The sequence below is a fragment of the Misgurnus anguillicaudatus genome, chromosome 15, assembly GCF_027580225.2.
Source record: "Misgurnus anguillicaudatus chromosome 15, ASM2758022v2, whole genome shotgun sequence".
NCBI classification, from domain to species: Eukaryota; Metazoa; Chordata; class Actinopteri; order Cypriniformes; family Cobitidae; genus Misgurnus; species Misgurnus anguillicaudatus.
This window is the reverse complement of record NC_073351.2, coordinates 2,862,968-2,885,075: the sequence shown is the minus strand read 5'-3', so window position 1 is coordinate 2,885,075 and position 22,108 is coordinate 2,862,968. Positions and strand designations below refer to the sequence as shown.

The 22,108-nt window shown below is 38.2% G+C and overlaps 1 protein-coding gene across 2 annotated transcripts; it reads right to left on the bottom strand.

Moving 5' to 3' along the window:
- Positions 1-35: 35 nt before the first annotated feature.
- On the bottom strand, positions 36-20,319 carry cd151l (CD151 antigen, like). Of its 2 annotated transcripts, XM_073853289.1 has the most exons (9): positions 20,035-20,319; positions 17,477-17,560; positions 16,850-16,926; positions 14,238-14,429; positions 8,104-8,176; positions 7,864-7,970; positions 7,612-7,770; positions 6,349-6,435; positions 36-358 (listed from the first exon to the last, which is right to left on the bottom strand). In XM_073853289.1, exons 3-9 carry the CDS (start codon positions 16,871-16,873, stop codon positions 299-301), a joined length of 702 nt encoding a protein of 233 aa, XP_073709390.1. In that variant the 5' UTR covers positions 16,874-16,926; positions 17,477-17,560; positions 20,035-20,319; the 3' UTR covers positions 36-298. The 2 variants fall into 2 exon arrangements, with proteins under 2 accessions (XP_073709390.1, XP_073709389.1); XM_073853288.1 differs by lacking the exon at positions 16,850-16,926 and having other exon boundaries at positions 20,035-20,314.
- Between the last annotated feature and the right edge of the window lie 1,789 nt (positions 20,320-22,108).

Here is a 22,108-nt window from a genome sequence, read left to right as displayed (position 1 = left end):
CCATAAAACAGGAAAAAAGCACACATAGACAAAACAACAGATACGTAGTTGTTTTATATATAAAATACAAAGCAAACATGCTTAAGTTAGTAAAATCCCTTGAATCTTTAAAACAATAAGGATAAAAGGATGTAAATATTTTTGTGCTAGCTCAGTAGTACTTGAAATGTATGACCAATGCATTATCATTATAGTGTAAACATGTCTGCATGATAAAAGAGAAATGAGATCATCGTTGATTATCTCCGTTCTGTTTTACAGTAGATTTGATGATGATGATGATGTGCACTTTATCTGTTCAGTATGGCTCTGCTTTCAGACTCCTATACAAACAGCAGGTGACAAACATGCCCACAATCTGAAACACAAAGATGTGTTGATGAAATTAAAATTGAAGTCAGTGCAATCAATACCGATTACTGCAACTTCACACTAAATGCACACTACTGTTCAAAAGTTTCACAACACAAACTCAATGTTTTTCCACATTATAGTATAACAATAAACTCAATAAAACTCTAGAATAACAAAAATATAACTTTGCTTTTGGTCTCAACTTAATAGCCATTGCAAATAAATCAAAACTCTCCTTATATTTGATCATCGTTAGTGTTGTCACCCTTTGTCTAAGTTTTTAGAAATGTTCTCTACAAAAATTTTATTTCAAACATTTAGGGATACACCTTCAGATTAAATGATTTTTAAGATCATGAGAAACATTTCAGTCAAGTGTTGTAAAACTAGGAAAAACATTTTACATCGTAAATAAATCAAAACTTTACTCTTTTGAGTGGATGCAGCAAAACCGCGATCAAAATTGGCCAGAAACTCGCCTACAAACTGTGCTTTCCTACCCGTTCCTTGGGGATTTCCCATTCAAGTTTGGTTTTTGTAAAAGCTTACAACTTCCATTTTCATTAAAGGTCCCGTTCTTCCTGTGTTTTTGAAGCTTTGATTGTGTTTACAGTGCACAATATAACATGTGTTCATGTTTCACGTGTAAATAAATGTGGTATTTTTCACATTTTACTTATCTGTATAGTGCTCTATTCACTGTTCTAAAAGCGGGCTGATGTCTTCCTTGTTATGTGAAGTCCCTCCTTCTGAAATACGTAATGAGTTCTGATTGTGTAGTTTGTTTAGTGTGTTGTGATTCGACAGCAGCTTAGCTTAGCCTGAGCCGTTTGAGCTTAGCTGGCGAATGATGTATTCCTGTGGGCGGAGTTTAGTCAAAAACTGTTTTATTGACGTCAAAGAGTATAGAAGCACAAAAGGGGAAACTCTCATTCGTTTTTGGCAACAGTCACTATAGCACTTCAGCAGCGCTGCCGCCATTTTGTAATGAAAATTCTCACAGCCAATTCATTCTCAGTGAATCTCACAGCCAAATCAGAAGCGCAATACTAAGTTTCTTAAATTAAAATGTTGTTCACTTGCTACACCTACACGAAACGCTGTATTGTCTTGTATGTATGCGTTTATTTGTTGTTGTTATCAGTTGTTGAATCCAATCATTAAATAAATACACATTTGAGGTCGTTTTTTCTTGCTTTATTATGTAATTCTATTTTATGCTACTTTACACATTTACTACTATTATTAGTTACCAACTCCACTAGGTATGAAATATATTTTGTTCTTCACTGATGACGTGTCCAAGTAGCACCTGAAGGTGTATTCAAATTCTAACCCACCTGGCATAGCCAGTGACCTCCAGGAAAGTCTGGATGACATCCACGAATAGAGTGGCGACGGCTGGAGAGACAGCTGACAGCTCGGAAAGACGGCAATCGGGGCAGGGAGGGCTAGCCCCCCGACCTGCAGCTCCTGTGAGGGAGCGCCTATAGCAAGCTACGAAGAACCCTACAGAAATATACCCCCAGGGATACCCGAGAGGGGGGGAGAGTGAGTATCCCAAACGGACGGAAGTACCGGTAACGAACCAAGATAATGGACAACGGAATACGTGTGCAGTCTGCATTTGCGGCAAGGTCTGCAAAAACCTGAAGGGCCTGAAGATCCACCAGGATGATGGCCTGCCTCAGGAGTGATCAAGTGAAGCTACGCTCAGGTACGGTAGCTGGGGCAGTAGTTACTGTCATGCCGGCTGCCGAACCTGGTGAGACGGAGGAGGAGCCAGGTCCGGAATCTCCCCACAGTACCCGGAACCTCCAAGCCAAACTAAACCCCCCACCAAGCAGGAAATCGGAACACCGAAGGGTGAAGTGGCCTGCCGCAAACAACAAGGAGTGGCGCAAGCTGGATGAGGATGTAGACAAGTGCCTGGAATCCATCTCAAAAGGTAGGGTCGACCAGAAGCTCCAATCCATGTGTACCATCATAATGAATATGGGAGCAGAGAGGTTTGGTGTTGAGGAAAGAAGAGGAGACAGTAATCCAGCAACGCTCAATCGGCGAGAAGTCAAGATCAGTCAGCTGAGACAAGAACTAAAATCCTTGAGACGTCAGTTCAAGATGGCCAAGGAAGAAGAAATGACTGCCTTGTCAGAACTCACAGACATCATAAGGAAGAGACTCATTTCACTGAGAAGAGCAGAACGGCACCGAAGGAAGGGCAAGGAAAGGGCTCGGAAACGCAGTGATTTCATTGGTAATCCCTTTGGCTTTATCAAGAAACTACTGGGCCAGAAGCGAAGTGGCCACCTCGCGTGCACAGTAGAGGAGATAGACAACTATCTCCATGCCACCTTTAGTGACTCCTCAAGGGACCACGACCTCGGACCTTGTAGGGATTTGGTGGCGCCACCTGAACCAGGGACCCAATTCGACAGTGCTGAACCCACGCTGAAAGAGGTGGAAGATGCTGTTAGATCGGCAAGATCCAGCTCCGCTCCCGGTCCCAGTGGGGTCCCCTATAAGGTCTACAAGCAGTGCCCGAAGCTCCTCAGACGTCTCTGGAAGATCCTGAGGGTGATCTGGCGGAGAGGAAAAGTCGCTGCACAATGGAGGTATGCTGAGGGAGTCTGGATCCCGAAGGAGGAGGGCTCTTGCAACATTGATCAGTTTCGTATCATCTCGCTGCTCAGTGTTGAAAGCAAGATCTTTTTCAAAATAGTGTCCAAACGTTTGACAGACTTCCTCCTGAAGAACACCTATATTGACACCTCAGTCCAAAAGGGAGGAGTCCCAGGAGTGCCTGGATGTCTGGAGCATACAGGAGTGGTGACACAGGTAATCCGGGAGGCTAAGGAGAGCAAAGGAGATCTGGCAACTCTCTGGCTTGACCTGGCAAATGCCTACGGGTCTATTCCACACAAGCTCGTCGAAATCACACTGGTTAGACACCATGTTCCTGTGAAGATTCGCAACCTCATCATGGACTACTACGACAACTTCAGCGCGTGAGTCTCTTCAGGGCAAGTAACATCCTCCTGGCATCAACTTGAAAAGGGGATAATCACCGGCTGCACAATCTCCGTATCTCTCTTCTCATTGGCGATGAACATGATTGTAAAGTCAGCCGAGGTGGAATGCAGAGGGCCCAAGTCAAGATCTGGGACCCGTCAGCCCCCTATAAGAGCCTTTATGGACGACTTAACAGTAATGACAACATCAGTTCCAGGGTGCAGATGGCTCCTCCAGGGGCTTGAACGGCTCATCTCCTGGGCAAGAATGAGCTTCAAGCCTACTAAGTCCAGGTCTCTGGTCTTAAAGAAGGGTAAAGTGTCCGACCATTTCCGCTTTGCCCTGGGAGAGACCATGATTCCATCGGTGACTGAAAAACTGGTCAAGAGCATGGGGAAGATCTTTGATAGCTCCCTGAAGGACTCAGCTGCAATAAAACAAACCAAGCGCGACCTGTCTACCTGGCTCACAGTGATTGACAGATCTGGCCTCCCCGGAAAATTTAAAACCTGGATCTACCAGCACGGAGTCCTGCCAAGAATACTCTGGCCCCTGCTAGTCTACGAGGTACCAACATCAACAGTCGAGGATTTAGAGAAGTCCATCAGCCAGTTCCTCAGAAAATGGCTGGGGCTCCCTCGGTCCTTGAGCAGCATTGCCCTGTATAGCCATTCCACCAAGCTGCATCTTCCTTTGACTGGACTAACGGAGGAATTCAAAGTCACCCGCTCCAGAGAGGTGTTTATGTACAGGGACTCCAGAGACAGAAAAGTCGCAGATGCAGGAATACTTGTGAAGACCGGGAGGAAGTGTCGGGCGCAGGAAGCAGTCACTAAAGCAGAGGCACGATTAAGGCACAAAACGGTGGTGGGCTCAGTGGCAACAGGGCGAGCTGGTCTTGGTTGTTTTCCCAAGCCACGTTACGATCTGGCTCGTGGAAAAGAGAGGCGCAGATTGATTCAGGACGAGATTCGAGCAGAGGAGGAGGAAGAACGCTATACCAAAATGGCTGGCATGCCCAAACAAGGAGCATGGACCAGGTGGGAACATGTAGATCTATGCCGAATATCCTGGGCAGAGCTCTGGAAAGCAGAGCCATTTCGGATCAAGTTTCTTGTCCAATCCGTCTATGACGTCCTCCCAAGCCCAGCTAACCTGCACACCTGGGGTCTGGCAGACACTCCTTATTGCAAGCTGTGCCAGAAGAGGGGCACACTGGAGCACATTTTGAGCAGCTGCTCAAAAGCGCTAGGGGAGGGGCGGTACCGCTGGCGCCATGACCAGGTGCTGAAGTCTTTGGCGAACTCCATATGCACAGCGATCCAGCTCAGCAAAACCAAGGCAGCCCCCAAACAAACAATCACCTTCATTAGAGCTGGGAAGAAGTAACAACACAACCGGCCTAGCTCGATGGGGGGGCTCCTCTCCACTGCTCCTGATTGGCAGCTTCAAGTCGACCTCGGAACACAGCTTAAGTTCCCAAGTAACATCACAGCCACTTCTCTCCGCCCAGACATGGTGCTAACATCTGAGTCTACAAAGCAAGTGGTTATCCTGGAATTAACTGTTCCCTGGGAAGACCGTATTGAAGAGGCCTACGAGCGCAAGAAGGCAAAGTATGCAGAGCTCAGCTCGGAGTGCCGGAACAACGGCTGGAAAGCCCGCTGCGAGCCAGTCGAGGTTGGGTGCCGAGGCTTTGCTGGACGCTCTCTGCTGCGAACCCTCAAACTCCTTGGAGTGAAAGGACTGCAACTGAAAAAAGCCACCACAAACATCTTAGAGGCCGCAGAGAGGGCTTCTCGGTGGCTGTGGATCCGTAGGGGGGATCCGTGGAGCAACATGCCACTTGGACACAAGCCGGGGACTGATCACCCCTGGCTGGGTCGCCCGGGTGAGGGTGTATGAAGATTAAAGACCCGAAACACCCCATGACCCCGGGTTCTTCACTGATGACGTGTCCAAGTAGCACCTGAAGGTGCATTCAAAGTCTGTACATATTAATCCCCTATATCCCGCTACAAACATAATAATCTTATGTATGATGCATTGCTCTGTCTGTTATCCTAAAACTGTGTTTTTTTTTACTTAATCCATTTCGAGCAATTCAGATGTATATGTGTGAATATGTGTATGTATATGGAGCCAAAATATTATATGTGGATGAGTTTATGTCGGTATGTTTGTATGTAAAATTAGCCTATATAAAAGTGGAGACTTGTCTAAATATCTGAAAATAAGTTGTAAAAAGAGATTAATGATCACTGGTCTGATTGTATGTTATTCTGTGTAATCATCATTCAGTTTGAATTTGATCTTTTAATGTACAAAGTAGCTGATATTGCCATCACTTCTAGTTGACCCCCGAGTCGCTTTCATTCCAAAATGGCGGATTCGTAGGGCTGATGCTGGGCGCTGGTGTTGCAATGGAACGTTCTATTGACTTTCCCCTCTTGTGCTTCTATACTCTTTGTTGACGTCATTAAAGCAGGAAGTAAAGTAGTCCAAACCGGCCGTTCGCTGTAGGCTTTGAAAGGGGAATTATGTTAAAGAAAATATATCGCCTGGCAGTGAACTTCATTTTTTTATTTATGCTCTAACAGCAACATTACACACTATCTAAAGTTTGAAAAAATTGGATCAGGAAGAACGTGATCTTTAATATGCGTTGCTTCATAAAAAAGAATTTTTTTCAGTATTTAAATTTTCCACTTTCAACTTTTCAAATAATTGTATCTCGGCCAAATATTGTCATACTCTAACAAACCATACATTAATGAAAAGCTTATTTGTTTAGCTTTCACATGATATAAATCTCAATAAATTAATAGCTCAAAAGTTACCCTTATGACTGGTTTTGTTGTCCAGGGTATATATATATATATATATCACAGTTTAACATTAATACCTTCTAAAAGAGGAAGCGACCAAACATTGAAAGATCTTCTTTCTACAACACCTGTGATGCGCAGTATTTTGACTGACCTGTACACAGGCGACGCCCACACCCACAGCACCAATGATCTGTAAGTGATTCAGAATAAAGCTCTCCAGCTTTGTGATGCAGCCACCCTGAAATACAAACACATTGAAAGACATTTATCTGTAACTCCCTGACTCTAGCGTAGTGTGGTCACCTTCAATCATTTAACATTTCATCCGACATGGTATCTGCAGGTTAAAGAGTTAGATTTAAGACTTTTTAAGACCTCCTCAATCCCACGCAGAATTAAATTTAAACCCATTTTCATAGTAGTATACAGTTGATTGTTAACAGTCTACATTTAATTTAAAGGTACTTTATTGGCATGATTGTGTGTACTTACAATATTGCCAAAGCACTATACATAAAACAAGAAACACTACTGTATGCGAAGGGGGTCGCAAACAACACGTCCACGTTTTGCCACATTCAAGAGTACAATGCATCTTGAATGTGTTATTTTGCCTAGCCCTATTTATTCCTTAGGATCCAAACAGGGATGAATTTAGAAGTCACACAAAACTTCCATGTTGTCCCTATTTAAAGACTGTTACATGAGCAGTTACACAAGTAAGTATGGTGGCACAAAACAAAACGTGGCGATTTTTTTAAGCGAATAAAAAATTAGAACTAGTTAGATCTATCGACAACAAATTAAATCTCATTTTTGACCATCAGACACGGATACATCAGAGCCAGTGGAAAATGATAAGTTTTCAAACAAACACGCCGGATAAAGAGAGAATGATTGTTGTCATTGCTCTACTCGTCAAATGTATTTAATCTGCCAGCTATGAGACGCAATTCCCTTAAACGTTTACACATCAATAGCTCTGATCTTCGAATGGAATAAGACCCAGGGATGATCACTTCTTCCACTGATTCATGGCCTAAGGAGACAGGGAACTGATTGTGACACACTGAAAATCTTTAAAAACAATGTTGGCGCAATTTAATGCGTGACACTCCTGCTCTGGTGACAGATATGTGATTGTAAGTGTTTCCAGCCTCCCTCACTAGAGTCGGAATGATACAAATGTTGAAGCGGAGGAATATAGCACGGCTCTGAGCCAATCAGACTGGAGAACCAGAATGAACTGATGTCATATTCACCTAGGTTGATTTGTGTGTGAGTAAAGTATGAGAAAAATGTCATGTCCTTTAAGGACTAAACTTCAAATCATTTGTATTATCAAACCAAAGTATTAAAAACCATTACAGCTATTAGTTAAGTAAAGATCAAAGACGTAATGTGTGAAACTCACCTCTACTTTATATATGTTTGAGGGGTGATCCCTCTTACCGCAGAGCTCAATGGGGCTCTTACAGCAGCTATCAGGGACAAAACGACCACTACTCAGAGAAGAGTGAATCCAAGCGCTTTCTTTCCAATCAGACGAGCTGTTACTTCCACAACACTTAAACTGACAGACACACACAGAGATAAGTAATTTGATCAGTTTATGATAGCTGGAGTCTATAAAATACATATAACTGTGAGGATGAAGATGTCTAACCTCCTGCTGTAGTTTGTCCACAGCCTTTGTCACATGATCCTGCTCCGGTTGATTGTATTTCTGAACCATGGTCTCTCTGAGGTTCACCTTTAGCTCCTCATTCAACTACAACATTTTAAAATTAACATTAACATGCATAAAAGGTAATGAAAAATACTTTGTATAAAAAATCTAATATTAAAAGACGAACTCTCGGTTCACAACAGATTCTTATAAAAGAACAACAAGGTTAATTCAACTGCTGGTAATAAATGTAGGCCAAAACTCCAGCCAAGATCTCCAGCAGGAAAATACACAACAGCAAAACAAAATACTGACAAAGAGAAGACAGGAACATTAGATATCACAAAATGTAAACGTTGACATGATAAAACATAGCTTTTATAAAAAGACTGAGAAGAAATTTCAAGTTGAAAGGTTTAATATAAGCCCTGTAGATTTACATTATAAAGCCATTGTCAATATTCTAAGTGGTTGGTTTACAGAATGGGTAATAGAGATATATTATTGTGATACTGATAAACTGCCAGCCAGCCCGGACACGAATAGAGGAGCAGATATTAAAAACAGCATAATAAACATTCGGTGAGCAATTTAACCAAGAACAAACTTAACCAAGAACAGTTTAAAATTGATGAAATCTAATTGTTGCTGTGTCAGAATGCGGAATGTGTGTAGTGTTATTTAAGAGAAGATAAACTCACTAATGTGACAAATGTAAAACAACAAAAAACGTGTCCGGCCCAAAAGTAAAGCGGCCCACCGGGAATTCTCCCAGTTCTCCCGATTACCCACGAAAAAAATTATTCATTGAATTTAATACATTTTTTTAAGGTAAGTGGTTGCAATCAATTTATTTAAGCTACATTCAAACAAAAGTTTTATATTTTATTTTACGTTACTAATGTTTTTTGTTTAAATGTAGCTTAAATAAATTGATTGCAACCACTTACCTTAAAAAAAATTATTAAAATCAATGAATCATTTTTTTCAGTGGCCGGGCTTGATGTAAACCAATAATGCAATTGTTTCCAATAATCAGAGTAAGGACTTAATGGCAATAAGATGTTTACATGACTGGAGCTATAACCACTCTGTTTACATGCAGTTTCGCTAATGATTGTGCTTGTTATTCACACACAGCCCAATGATGAACTCACACATAGGGGTGGTTTCCTGGTCAGGGATTAGCTTAAACCAGGTTTAGGCCTTAGTTTAATTAGGAAATATAACTATTATATTAACAAACATGCCTTACTAAAAACATTACTTTGCAAAAAAAAGGACACTGATGTATTTTAAGATATGTCAGTGCAAGTTGTTTTCAGTTTAGACAGCTCTTACATTTATTTTAGTCTAGGACTAGACTAATCCCTGTCCGGGAAAATGCTCCATACTGTCCACTGTTTTAATTTACTTGGTTTAAATGACAAACAAGTTCTTGTTCTTTTGTTTTTATTTAGTGTCGTGGTGAAGACAGAAATATTATGATTGTGCCTGTAACAGTTTTATATGCTGCTGTGGAATTATTTGAGCTGTTTCTGGATGAAGGCAGACTGCTGACAGCGAGTCGTGTTGACCGAGTTCAGGGAAACGTCCTAATGTCAAGTTTAAAATAGGGATGATCCACTTTTTTGCCTCTGATACCAATACCTGGGATTCAGGATTGGCCTATACTGATCCGATACTACATATCCAGGTACCTTCTCATCTATGTTCACCTAAGACAGGGGTCTCAAACTGACTACGGGCCATTTCTGAGATGGACATCTTGTCGGAGGGCCGCAGAGCTATTTTAACATAAAAACGCAATATTTCTAGTATATGTACTGCATTTAATATTATTATAACATATAATAATACTTAAAATATAAACAGTGCTTTTAATTATTTTAACTCGTTATTTTATAAGAGTAAGTAAATCTTTTCTTAACCTTATCTTAAATAAATAACTTTAAAACCTTGCACTAAACTAACAAATTCAATTCCTGAATACATTTATGAACTATTATAGCCTAAATTTTTTTTTCACAGTCACAGTATTAAATTGGTTATTTTCCATCTCTGCAGAAACTAATATTACTGCTCATTACTACATAAGCAACAAAATGATATATTAGATTTACTTCATTATACACTCATATTGAGATGAGTAAGCGGCATACATAGGGCTACTTTTACCTTTTGTACGTTTCTCCTCATCTTTCCTCTTTCTATAACATGGGCACCTGATGTTTTTTCCTCATCCATACTTTAAAGGAACAGTATGTAAGAAATGTATATCAATTAATCATAAAATGGCCCTGACATGTCACTAGACATTAAGAAATCATTTTCATTTCAAATACTTATATCACTGACAACAGTGGTCTGACCAGGATATTGTCATTTAAGTGGAGTTGCAGCCAGAGATGGGCATAAATACATGGAAATGTATTTCAAATACAAATACAAAATACTGTGTCGAAAAATGTATTTAAATACAAATACAAAATACTGTGAGGAAAAATGTATTTAAATACAAATACAGTATTTTGTATTTTGAAAATACACAAAATACATGTGAAATTGGTGTTTCAGTGCAAGTATCCCTATTAGGCTGAAATCTATCTGGGTCTATTTCTGAATGCCAAAAAGCATTTAGATGTGTGCAACTGCTTAGAAACTTTCGTTTTATTTTACGTGCCTCTTGGTTTCCCCTGCCCTGTAGGAAATAAAAAACTAGAAGAAAACCCTGGTAACACTTTACTTGAAGGGGTGTGCATACGACTGACATGACACCTTCATAAACATGACATATGTCATGAACATAAAGAAGATTTTATGCACATTTATGACAACTGCCATTAAGTGTCATTTACTCAATTATGTAATTTTTAATGCAAAGATGACATTGTTTGAGATATCTTTGTTATGACCACTTGACACATAAACCAATACAACACAACTTGTTATAAATCATAAACAATAATTATCATAATAAACTACCTAGCTTTGTGGGTTAACATTACATTAAACTGTGATTTAAATGTCATTAAGTGTTAATACTATGTCAAATATTATTAATACTCAGTCAAATTAACATTATGAACTGAAGAATATTCATGATGGTGTTATAAAACTATTAATATTAACACTTAATGACATTTTAATGACAAATTCAATTTGTATCACTGGTAAAAAGTGGTCAGTTATGTTATCTTGGTTAATGTCAAGTTGTCATGACAAGTTGTGATGTATGGGTTAATGTCAAGCTGTCATAACAAAGACATCTCAAACAATCTTAATGACAGTTGTCATAAACGTCCATAAAATCTCCATCATATTCATGACACGTGTCATGTCATGATTATGAATGTGTTATGTCAGCCTTATGAACACCCATTCAAGTAAAGTGATGTTTTATAAAAACATCATAAAAACTTTTTAATGTGTTGTCGACTCACAACCTAAACAGTTTATATGTGAAGAAATCCACGTATTTACTTCTCACAAGACGAGTGTTTGACAAATTATTCGGCAAACTACTTTCTCTCATCGCTGCTTTTTGATGGTTTTGAGAACAATTACTCACGAGTCGCCCTCTGTCATTTACAGAATTATATAACAGAAAGCACGTCAAGCATAAAAGTCTTGTTTACTGAGGAGCCCGCAGGTTCACGCCGTAGAGTAGAGCCATGCGAATTGCAAAAGTGTAAACAAGGCTTCAACTGCACAAAGCTAAAAAGAAATCAGCAACTGTGTGCTGATTAGACCACTTGCCGCGTCACGTGTGAAAGAGCCTTTAAAGGAAAACACCACAGTTTTTCGGTGTTTTGCTGTGTTCTTGCCTCAACTTGGATGAATGAATGCATGCCTATCTTTTTTCAATATGTGCACTTCATCTTTGCACAGCGTGTCATGAATGTGTTAGCATTTAGCCTAGTCCCATTTATTCCTTAGGATCCAAACAGGGAAGAATTTAGAATCCACCAAACACTTCAATGTTTTCCCTATTTAAAGACTGTTAAATGAGTAGTTACACGAGTAAGTATGGTGGCACAAAATAAAACGTTTTAGTGAATAAAAAATAAGAACTATGTATGGCGGAAGAGCACTTAGTTTGCAGCACTTCAACCTCTGGCGCAGTAACATCATCACTCCTAAGTGCTCTTTCTCCATGCATTGAAAATAGATAGTTATGTATTAATTTATCTAAGTTAAATATTAAAAAATGTCTAGGTAAAATACAAAAAAACTGTGGTTTTCCTTTAAGTCAAAAGTGTAGGCCTATTTGTCACCGTTTCACACTCTGTCTCAGTCGTGCAATGTGCAAGTGCAACTGTAGCGTGCAACTGCCTACCAACGTGCAAGTGTGAATTTGAATTTCCTTTCGCGACAGTTATAATAACACAAATCACATCACGCCCAATAATTCAATTATTGCCCACTAAAAGCTGCACAGATATATTTGCTTACCTAAACTCTGTTGTCTAGTCTGAACTAGTTGATGCATGAAAACAGCACCCTGACTGGTTGACTGGCTCAAAGTATTTTGAGTATTTTAAAAATACAAAAATACTCATCTTAAATGTATTTAAATACAAATTACATTTCATTTTTTTCAAAGGCTTTAAAATACAAAATACAAAATACTATTTTGTATTTCAAATACGTATTTTAAATACATGTATTTGAAATACTGCCCATCCCTGGTTGCAGCCCTCAACTGATGTTTATGTTGTCATTTTATGTATTGGCCACCAGTTTTGTGATTGCAATACCAGTTTTGGCCACAATCATACATACTGTTCCTTAAATGTGTTGCATTAGATCTCTCGCTCGTACTCCAATGGGAGCTGTGATTTAAACACACAAATCCCTCAGCTGCTGTATATAAAATATAAAATTGTTAAATAAAATGTACCTTATTTATATGTTGCTTTATCTGCAGATGTCTCGTAATAGGGGTTTCTATAGTTTTGACTTTATTTCAAGAAAACTCTAGATTATTTTAACCATTTGGTTTGTCAATATTTCACCCAATAATGGATTAAAACAAGCCAGCTTTTTTAGTGGATGAATCCTATTTGGCAAAAAACTGCTGGTGTTGTAAAGTCCCCCCAGTCCAGCAATCCTAGTACGAGGCCTGCCAGTCATGCCATTCTAGCTTACATTGTAATCGGCCAAAACAGAGGAAATTATAAAATAACAGGAGAATACTTGGAGTACTGTGAATTCACCCAAAGTTTCAGAAGCTAATGAAGTTTGGCTGAAGCTTGCAGCCTTTGCCCTTTAGCGCCACCTGGCGGTCATGTAAATTAAATGAGCAGTAATAGAGGGTATGCACGTGAGGTCACCTCCAGCGAAAATTACTGCGGTTATGCCCACTGAGTGGCAAAAGACAGAGCAGCAGCATTTGAGTACAGTGTGAAATCAGCGAAAACATGGGGAAATCGCGCCGAAATGGGAAAAAGCTGTTGTGCGATAGACTGTATTAACAGATTAACAAGAATTCAGAGCTATTGTTTTACAGACTGCCAAAAAACACTGAAAGGAGATGTAAATTGATCGTTCATTGCAACATCTACAGACCAAAGGTGCATTAACAAGTTGCTAGGGTCACTATCAAGCAGAGGTTTTACTTTCTACTTAAACATATTTTTTCAAGTATTTGTATTTTATCCGTGTGTTTCTTTGGAAAACAAATTTCAAAGCATATTATCATAATTTTTACTCTATTACATTTCAGAAACAATACATTTTTGTTTTACATTTAATATTCAAGTACATGAATGTACTTTTACTCAAGTAAATTTTAATGTAATTAGGTATTAAATAAATTTGAATATGTAATATTAAAGAATACACAGTATGATGATATGCTTTAGAATGTAGTGAAGTAATGTTTTTCCCAAGACCAACATCCTAATAAAGCACAGATGCTTGGAAAATGTAACTAATGTAACTAAGCTCTGCTATCAAGTCCAACTAAATTCAATTTAAGCTGATAATAGTCAGTTTTACTGGTGTTTTTCGCAGCAGTCACTATGAAACCCAGCCATTTTGTTGAATGATTTGCCACTCAACAGGGCGAGCTCTCGTATGCATACCCTCTATAGGCATTCAGGTTGATTATTCACTGTATGACTCGCTCACAGATTCTTGAGTCAACTTACCTTTCAATGACTACACAGGTTTACTTTCACATTTCCATGGACAAACTATGTTTATGGGGTAAACACTGTAATGTACACTAAGATCTTACACTCTCTGCCCACCATGTAAACTAATCCTCTGTACAGTATGTATTTCTGTCTATGCTGAGAGACATATAATAACTTGAAATGCAATCCTCAAATGTCCCATAGGAAACATTTCAATGGGTTTCTTACCACTCTCAGAAGGCGTCTTTGCTCCTTGAAGGTGGCACAGCAGCCCAAAACCCCAGTGATCATGACAATGACCCCAGCCACAATCAGTATGTATGCAGAGACAGCGTAGATCTTTGAGGAGAGCAGGCTGATATAGTCACTCTTCTCAACTAACGTCCAGATGCCCACAGCCATAACTGCACCTCCAGCCAACTGAAAACACACACATTTCAAGACGGCACAGATTTATTTGAACTCGATTTAAGTATGTTAACTACAAGCATGCGGTTGTGTAACATTGCATGTGTAGACAAATACAAGGACAAAGCTCTCCACTTGTTTTTGAAGCTTAATCTGTATTAAGAGGACAAAGAGTGTTTTATAAAAGTCAAATTTATTTTATTACAGATATTTCTGGCCACTCTGCTGTCATCATATCTTTTTCTCTTAACAAAAAAGCTGTGATTTTTTTTACCATGGCCTTCATTGCTTTGTAGAAAAAAACCTATTTAGGTATATAATCATGCTAATAATATCATAAAGTAAACACAGTAAAAGCCTATTTTTATTAGTTTAGACTTATTTCAGGCAGATCTTTCTAAACACTCACGAAGCACATTTACATTCTCATTTCTGAGATGTTGTGAGTGACTGATGTTGGACAGATCTGTTGTTTCAACCGTTCGTGCAAAACTAATCGCTTCAATGGAGTCGGACGCATTGTGGGCTAATCCCAGCTGGGCATCGCTGTAACAACATGGAAAACATTTCCTTACTGTAAAGGATTTGGTCTTCTGACCTTTCGCCATTTTGGTTTTGATGAATGTGCGCGAGGAAGAGAGCAACAATGCTTAGCTCCTCGTAGATACGGCAGCATATTAATCAAGCCAAATCTCTAGAACACATCAGTAACTGCTGTTTTGTCATCTTCTCTAAAGGAGTTTAACAAGGCCTTGCCCCCTGTTTTTGGTTTTTGTTTTGCAAATTCATGGGGTTAGGTTTTCTTTGAATTCAGAGGTTTACGATGTCATGAACCCAGGAAGAAGCTCACTGTTGTTCTTTATCAGCCATTCATTATAGTTCTTAAAGGCGGAGTGCACGACATCTGAAAAACGCTTTGGAAACGAGAGTTGAGCCAACTAGATGGTGGATATTAAACTCAAACTGCAACAATCGTCGCTGTCCATTTACCTCCATCACAGCTGGTCTTCTCAAATAACAAGCTGCTGCTTCTTTTATGGGTTAACTCATAGATATGTATAAAGGCTAGATGTCTCGCATGGAAGGTCTGCATTTTGGCGGCCATCTTACCACAGGGCGATTACTCACTCGTAGCATTGTGTTTTAATGGTGCAGGTACTTTTAAATGACCATAACTTGCTTAATTTTTTACTGATTTTCAAACGTCTTGGTTTGTAACAAACGTCAAAGATGTAGCTATGACACTGCATACTTAATACAAAAAAAAAAAAAAGAATTCATGAAACATGTTAAAGCATCCAGGATCATAGCCACGTTAATAACGTCCGTAAGAAACCAAACCGTTTGAAAATTGGTAGAAAATTGAGCAAGTTATGGTCATTTAAAAGTACCTGCATCATTAAAACTCAATGCTAGGAGTGAGCAAGCTGTCTGTGGTAAGATGGCCGCCAGGTGATGACGTTAGAGACTCAGCCGTAACACATCTAGCCTTTATACATATCTATGGGCTGTTGCACTGCAACGGTCGGTTACACGCATAGATACTGCCTACTAGTGGTCTGAATGTGTAATTACATTTCGACACGAACAACGACCCAGAAGTATTAAAGGCAGAGTCCATGATCTCTGAAAGCCAATATTGGCATTTAAAATCACCTAATCAAACACGCCTCTACCCCAATAGAATCTGGACCTTCGGTTGATAGACCTGCCCCACATACGCAACCCAGGCAACGGTGTTGTTTAGTAGACACGCACCTTACTGCTGATAAGTGTGTTTTGGTAGTCGGCCCGACTCCGTTTTCCAAAGCGTTTTTCAGAAATCGTGCACTCCGCCTTCAATGAAAAACGCAGAAGTATAATAAGCCCTAAAGTGCTGCCTTTAGTTGCACAAGTATCGTTGCAAGTTTCTAAGCTGAGGTAACAAAGTGTATTTTGTGCGATCAGATAAGTGACCAGGTGTAAAGAAGCCCTATAATGTCTGCTGGAATAAAATATGTCATTGTTAAATAATGTGAATATAGTAAAAAGGACATTCTGACTATATGGCTTTAACAATTTCAACAGCTTTAAGCTGCTGGCCAAGCTCAGAAATATATGAGACTGCATTTAATTTACATAGGCATGGGCCGGTGACCGGTTTCAATGTATACCGAGGTTTTAAACAGTCAAGGTTTCAAAACCACTTAAATGTTCTGTGATACCGTCTCCAAGGTATGAGCTGTGTTTATACAAAATTAATTAAATCACGAAGTCATGTGATTATATTGATGTTTACATTTAATATACATTACGAAAATATTATATATATTTTTTTGAAAGCATATTATAATTTAAAGACTTTATTTTTACCTGGCATTAAAAATATATATTTTAGTGTTGTTGTAATGGCAATACCGCAACAAAAATATTTTTGCTAAAGGTTATCATACCTCCAGAATCTTATACTGGCCCATGTCTAATTTACATGCATTACTGTGTGCCCGCGCGTGAGAGAGAAGGAGTCCTTCTGAAAAGAAAGATAAACGTATTTTTATGATTTAACATTTTTATGCATCAATACAGAATATGTCATCATAAAAATAATTATACTACACAGCTCTAAAGTCTAAAAAACACTACAATTAAAATTATTATTGTAATTACTTTAATCATTTTATTATTGGAAGACATTCAGTGATCTGGCTCCAAACTGCATTTTCCTGACTTGCTTTTATTTTGCTTTAAGAGCTATTTCGTTTGAACTTGAAAGATCAAAGTTCAGTATCCATGGAGACGTTTCTCTGCGCGGCCGGGTTACATTTCTTTATGACGTATACCGTGGGAGCGCGAGGCTTCATTTATATAGGTGTAATATATTCAAATGATGATCTGTTTTTAGCTGTCACGTTTATCAACACCTGTTCATTCATGGAACAGAATTGGCCACATACGAAAGTTTAATGAATCACACGTGAGCGTTGTCGTAAGCTGATTTTTTCACTTGGATGTACGCTGAGTTTGTTTGATAAATAAGGGCCCATTGCATGAGGAAGTGTTTCGTGCAGGTATATACCCACCCAAAACAGGAAATTAAAAGTGAAGAGCAGGTATTTCAGACAGATGGTCCCACATTTTTCTTTCTTTTCATCATTTGGCCTCATCTGGAGAAAAAGAGACATGAACTTAATGCAACTGATAAATCGTGACATAAGCTAATAATACCTGTCTGATATTGATTCAGAATTGTAAAGGTGATATTATGAACAACTCTTTCGTGTACTGCAGCTCTTTGATCAGTAGGAAGTCAATCTAAAATCACTTTCAGTTTGAGTCGCTTATAACATGCATTTGCAAAGACAGATTGGAATTTACACAAAAGCGGCCCTAGATTCAAATATGGCAGCATGTATAAACTCATTGGTTCTTGCGTGTTTAATGACTAATCGTCATATGCGTCGTGACTCAGCGATGCATCGGCTGCGTCCAAAAGTTCTAAAATGATGCAAAGGCAGGAAGGCATCAAGGCTCATCTAAATCCAATGTTAGGTTTACTTCCTGTCTCCTAAGATACTTTCGTTGTCACAATTTTATATGTGGGCGTGTACGGGAATGCGATTGGTCAAGCATGGTTGAGTTCGAAAAAATAAAATGGTGGCTAAGAATGTAAGAATGAGAGCACAAATGTAGTGTTAATAAGGTTATATTTTTACTGTTTATAACTTTAATTGCATTTTTAGTGAGAAATTAATATTATAGTTTTCAAATATGGGATTAATTATCACAAAACACCCTGTTTATATTTCAGAAAGAACGCTGCCTATAAAGGCTGTCCGAATGCGTTTCTCTGAGATGCCGTCATGCCTCCAAAGTCATTGCCTCAGTCAAGCTTTCGGACACAGCCATCGAAAAACCACAGCAAATTGATATTGTTTTTTATGTGCGGCCAAATTTGAATCTTGAGCTGTTATTCAAAAAGCTTGAAAAACATTTTGCTCAATATATGAGTATAAAATGTGTGTATATTATGTAGTATAGAAGTTTAATTCAATTCATTTTTATTTATACAGCACTTTTCACAATTGTGCATTGTTCCAAAGCAGCTTTACATGAAATAGAAACAAGAAAACAGAAGAACAACAAAAGCATGACAGTTTTGAAATATGGCTTAGAAATGAGTACATGACAGTATATGCAGTTATCCACATGTATTAAAAAAAAAATGTTATAAAACTATATTATGAACATAGTCTAGGATGGAGTACATGGATGTATTTAATTTTGTTAGTAATAGAATAATGCAAAAGTAATACTCCAATTCTTAACTATATAATGGAGACTAAAAACCCACATTTAACTTGCATGTTTAAAAAAACTTGTTTAAATAATTAGATATATTATTATATTATATTTAAGGTCAACTTATTTAAAGTGATCCAATTTAGTTTACCATTTCCTTAACTAAAAAATATTTGTATAGCAATACCACAAGTTTAAATTTTTTATATTACTTTGTTTACCTACAATGGCCATCTTTGTGTGACAATCCCCACAAAATGCATGATCAAATAGATAATGATCAAATACGAAATATTGACACTTTCAAATATAGTAATATTCAAATACAGTAATACAAGTAAGTGTGGGTTTGTAGACTTCATTTATTTTGTGTGTGTATGTATAAAACAGTAAGTTAAAAACAGACTTGTATATGTTAGTTTAGGTGTTAATGAAAGACAAACACACTGCTATTCACATCAACTCTTTAAAGATCAACTGTAAACAACAAACCTAGTTATTAAACAGCAGCACTGATTAATGATTTTTTTTTACTTAACTAGTATTCATTTAAATGTAATGTGGAAAATTAGCACTATAAGTTCATCATATTCACATAGTACATGACATTCATAAGTTTATCAAAGATACTTAAAAAACATCAAAGCTTATTACTGAAACTGCCATGTCTAAACACCATACTAGCATTATGACTAAACCTTTGCCATGCAGAACATAGTTTTCACTTATAGATTTATGAAGTTTAATGGGTTTATTAAACTTTAATATAAAGTTTAAAGTCTGTGAAGAGTGACGTTTATCTGACACAGACACGCACGCGCACACAGACCTGTTTCAACATGCCAGTAAGTTATCTGACTCTTTCATACAACACACAGAGTTAAAAATGCCCTGTCCAGACTACAGTCTCTAGATTATATTATTACTCTGTTTATGTTTTATTTCCCCATCTGTATACACCAATTCATGTTAACGTTACTGAGTTGTTATTTTTAAAGTCAGTAACGTTATCTATTTTATTTTCTGTTGTAGAGACGCGGCGGTAACGCCTCACCCCTCCAGTCGTGTATATTTGAAAACCCTTTATATTCACTCTAGGCTACTCATTAGATTATAGTCAAGCTTTCCAATGTATCTGTATCTGTATTATTTGATCGATCTGATAAAACAATCACTGCTGACATCAAAGACTCGATCACTGCTAAAGCGAACGGAACCAGACGCTACTATATTTACATATAGCCTACAGTTATTAGCAATTATACAAATTATATTCTGTATATTTATAAAGCAGTCAAGTAAACACCGACAAACAATTTGCTTTCAGCGTGTTTCTTACCTTGAATCAGCTGTTGTCAGACAAAGACTACTTTTCTGTTCAACAGACAAAACAGTTCATAAACTAACGTTATCAGGATCTGTTCATAACAATCCTTTCGCGTTTAATCCAGGCTGCTTGTTCTCCAAAGACACATTAACACAGAAATAATATTAAAAAAAACTTCTACAGGCCTTCAGGAGAACAGAAAGTTTCAAAGAGCTCGACTCGAGTGAGAGTGTAGTGTAGTGTAGAGACTCGAGAGCAGAACGGCGTGGGCTTCGTGTCTCACCTGCTGGGGTCGCTATTACACCCTGAGAAACATTAAATCATTTATACTTATACATTTATTCACAGAAACTCAATGCTCGAATTGAATCAAACCCTAAATGGCAACAACACAATACTACCTTTAAACACAATTGTATGATTTATGTGATACTTCCCAAAATATTTTTGTATAAAGGCTGGAAATGTATTCATAATTTCAAACTATAAAGTTTGACTAAAGAGGACATTAATGTGTTGGGCCTATAGTGGTGTTTACGTTGAGTGCAGGATAGCCTACATTATTATAGTTGCATTCTTGATTAGTCACATAGTAGACTGTTCATTAAACAATTTTACTCAAAACATCTGCTTCATTTAGCAAAAAAGGTGTTCAAATTATTTGAACTGATGAGACAAGTGATAAGAAATGCATTTGATTACAATAATGTGGAGACGGATCTGCAGATTTTGCAGAGTTTAAATTGTTTAATTTTTTTAACACACTGTGTCTTTATTTATGACACAGACATCCAAAAAAGGTGCACAAGTACTACGACAAACGTTTTCACCACGAATGAAAACATATACTGTGACAGCTGGCTTTAACGTGACAGTGCATAATTTTTAAAGTGAAAGTAATATTATTCAATTAATGCCCATTGTGTGAATGATTATGTTTAATGTGTTGTGTAGACTATAGTGTGGCCAGAGATGGGGCACTCATAGCTTAGTTGTCTAAGAGGCTTGTAAGGTCCAAGCTGCATGGTGAAGGTTTCTGCAGGTCCGGCACTATTGTTTTAACATTTCGCAATTTTATTTGACTGCAAAAGATACAATTTCAATGTTTTTAAAACAAATTGATTGAATTGTTATCTTCAACAATCGTGAAATGTGAATAGATATTTGATTACTCTGCTATAACTCGTTAATGCTATGACTCTGTGCATGTTCTTATGTTATACACATTTATATCTGTGCGCTTACAGTTTTTTTAAACAAACAAAAAAAAAGGCCTACTCAATATTGTACATTGCAGCACTGTACATTGCAGTTACATGAATCTGGTTAAAGCAAAAAAAATATGATAATAATTGAAAAAACACAGAAAATCATGGCAATTGTGCATTACGTGGGCTCATGGATCCCGCCGTCTGTTGGGGTCTGGCCACAGGACCTCACTAGGTCCACAATGGCAAGTTTCTGCTGTTGTGTGAACAGGCGTTGGCGACCTCTCCCAGAAGGTCTTTTAGTCACTCTACAGAAATACAACCACAAATTGTCATTGGTTTGCTTCTTTTGCCTACAGAACTTTATTGTATATACTGTATCACCCACTGTACTGAAACATCTCAATATAAGTAATCATGGTATGTTTTACAAAAACTACAACTTTGGCTGCAAAAGGAGCATTGGCACCATGCAATACCCTGTACAGGTGATGTGTTAATGTGATATACTGTAGTACAATGCTGTAAATACCATCTAAGTAGAGTAGAAGGTATAGAGGTGAAGACATTCCTGTTTTCTAGTCGGAATGTTCTTATTACAGATGCCACTGTGAAGCGGCTTAGATGTGGGTGGACTCTCTGCCAAGTTTCCCTCATAATCAGGCCATGGTTGATGACATGATCCACCAAAGTTTCTCTTATATCATCAGAAATATGGGTCCATGCATGGCCTCTTTGACCTTGAGCTTGTCCTCCTCTTCCTTCTCCTCTTCCTCTTGCTCTATCTCTGCCTCTTGCTCTCCCTCCATCCATGGTTGCAAAGTTCTTGAAATGGCTAATCTGAGGGCTTTTGTAGCTGGCTGATTGGTGTTCAGTTT

Bases quoted from the DNA above. Each gene is read 5' to 3' on its own strand.
- cd151l (XM_073853288.1), bottom strand. From the start codon at position 17,560: ATGAGGCCAAATGATGAAAAGAAAGAAAAATGTGGGACCATCTGTCTG. The intron at 7,771-7,863 runs GTTAGACATCTT...TGTGTCTGTCAG, and splicing joins TGGACAAACTACAGCAGGAG to TTTAAGTGTTGTGGAAGTAA. The intron at 359-6,348 runs GTCAGTCAAAAT...TTTGTGTTTCAG, and splicing joins TGGGCGTCGCCTGTGTACAG to ATTGTGGGCATGTTTGTCAC.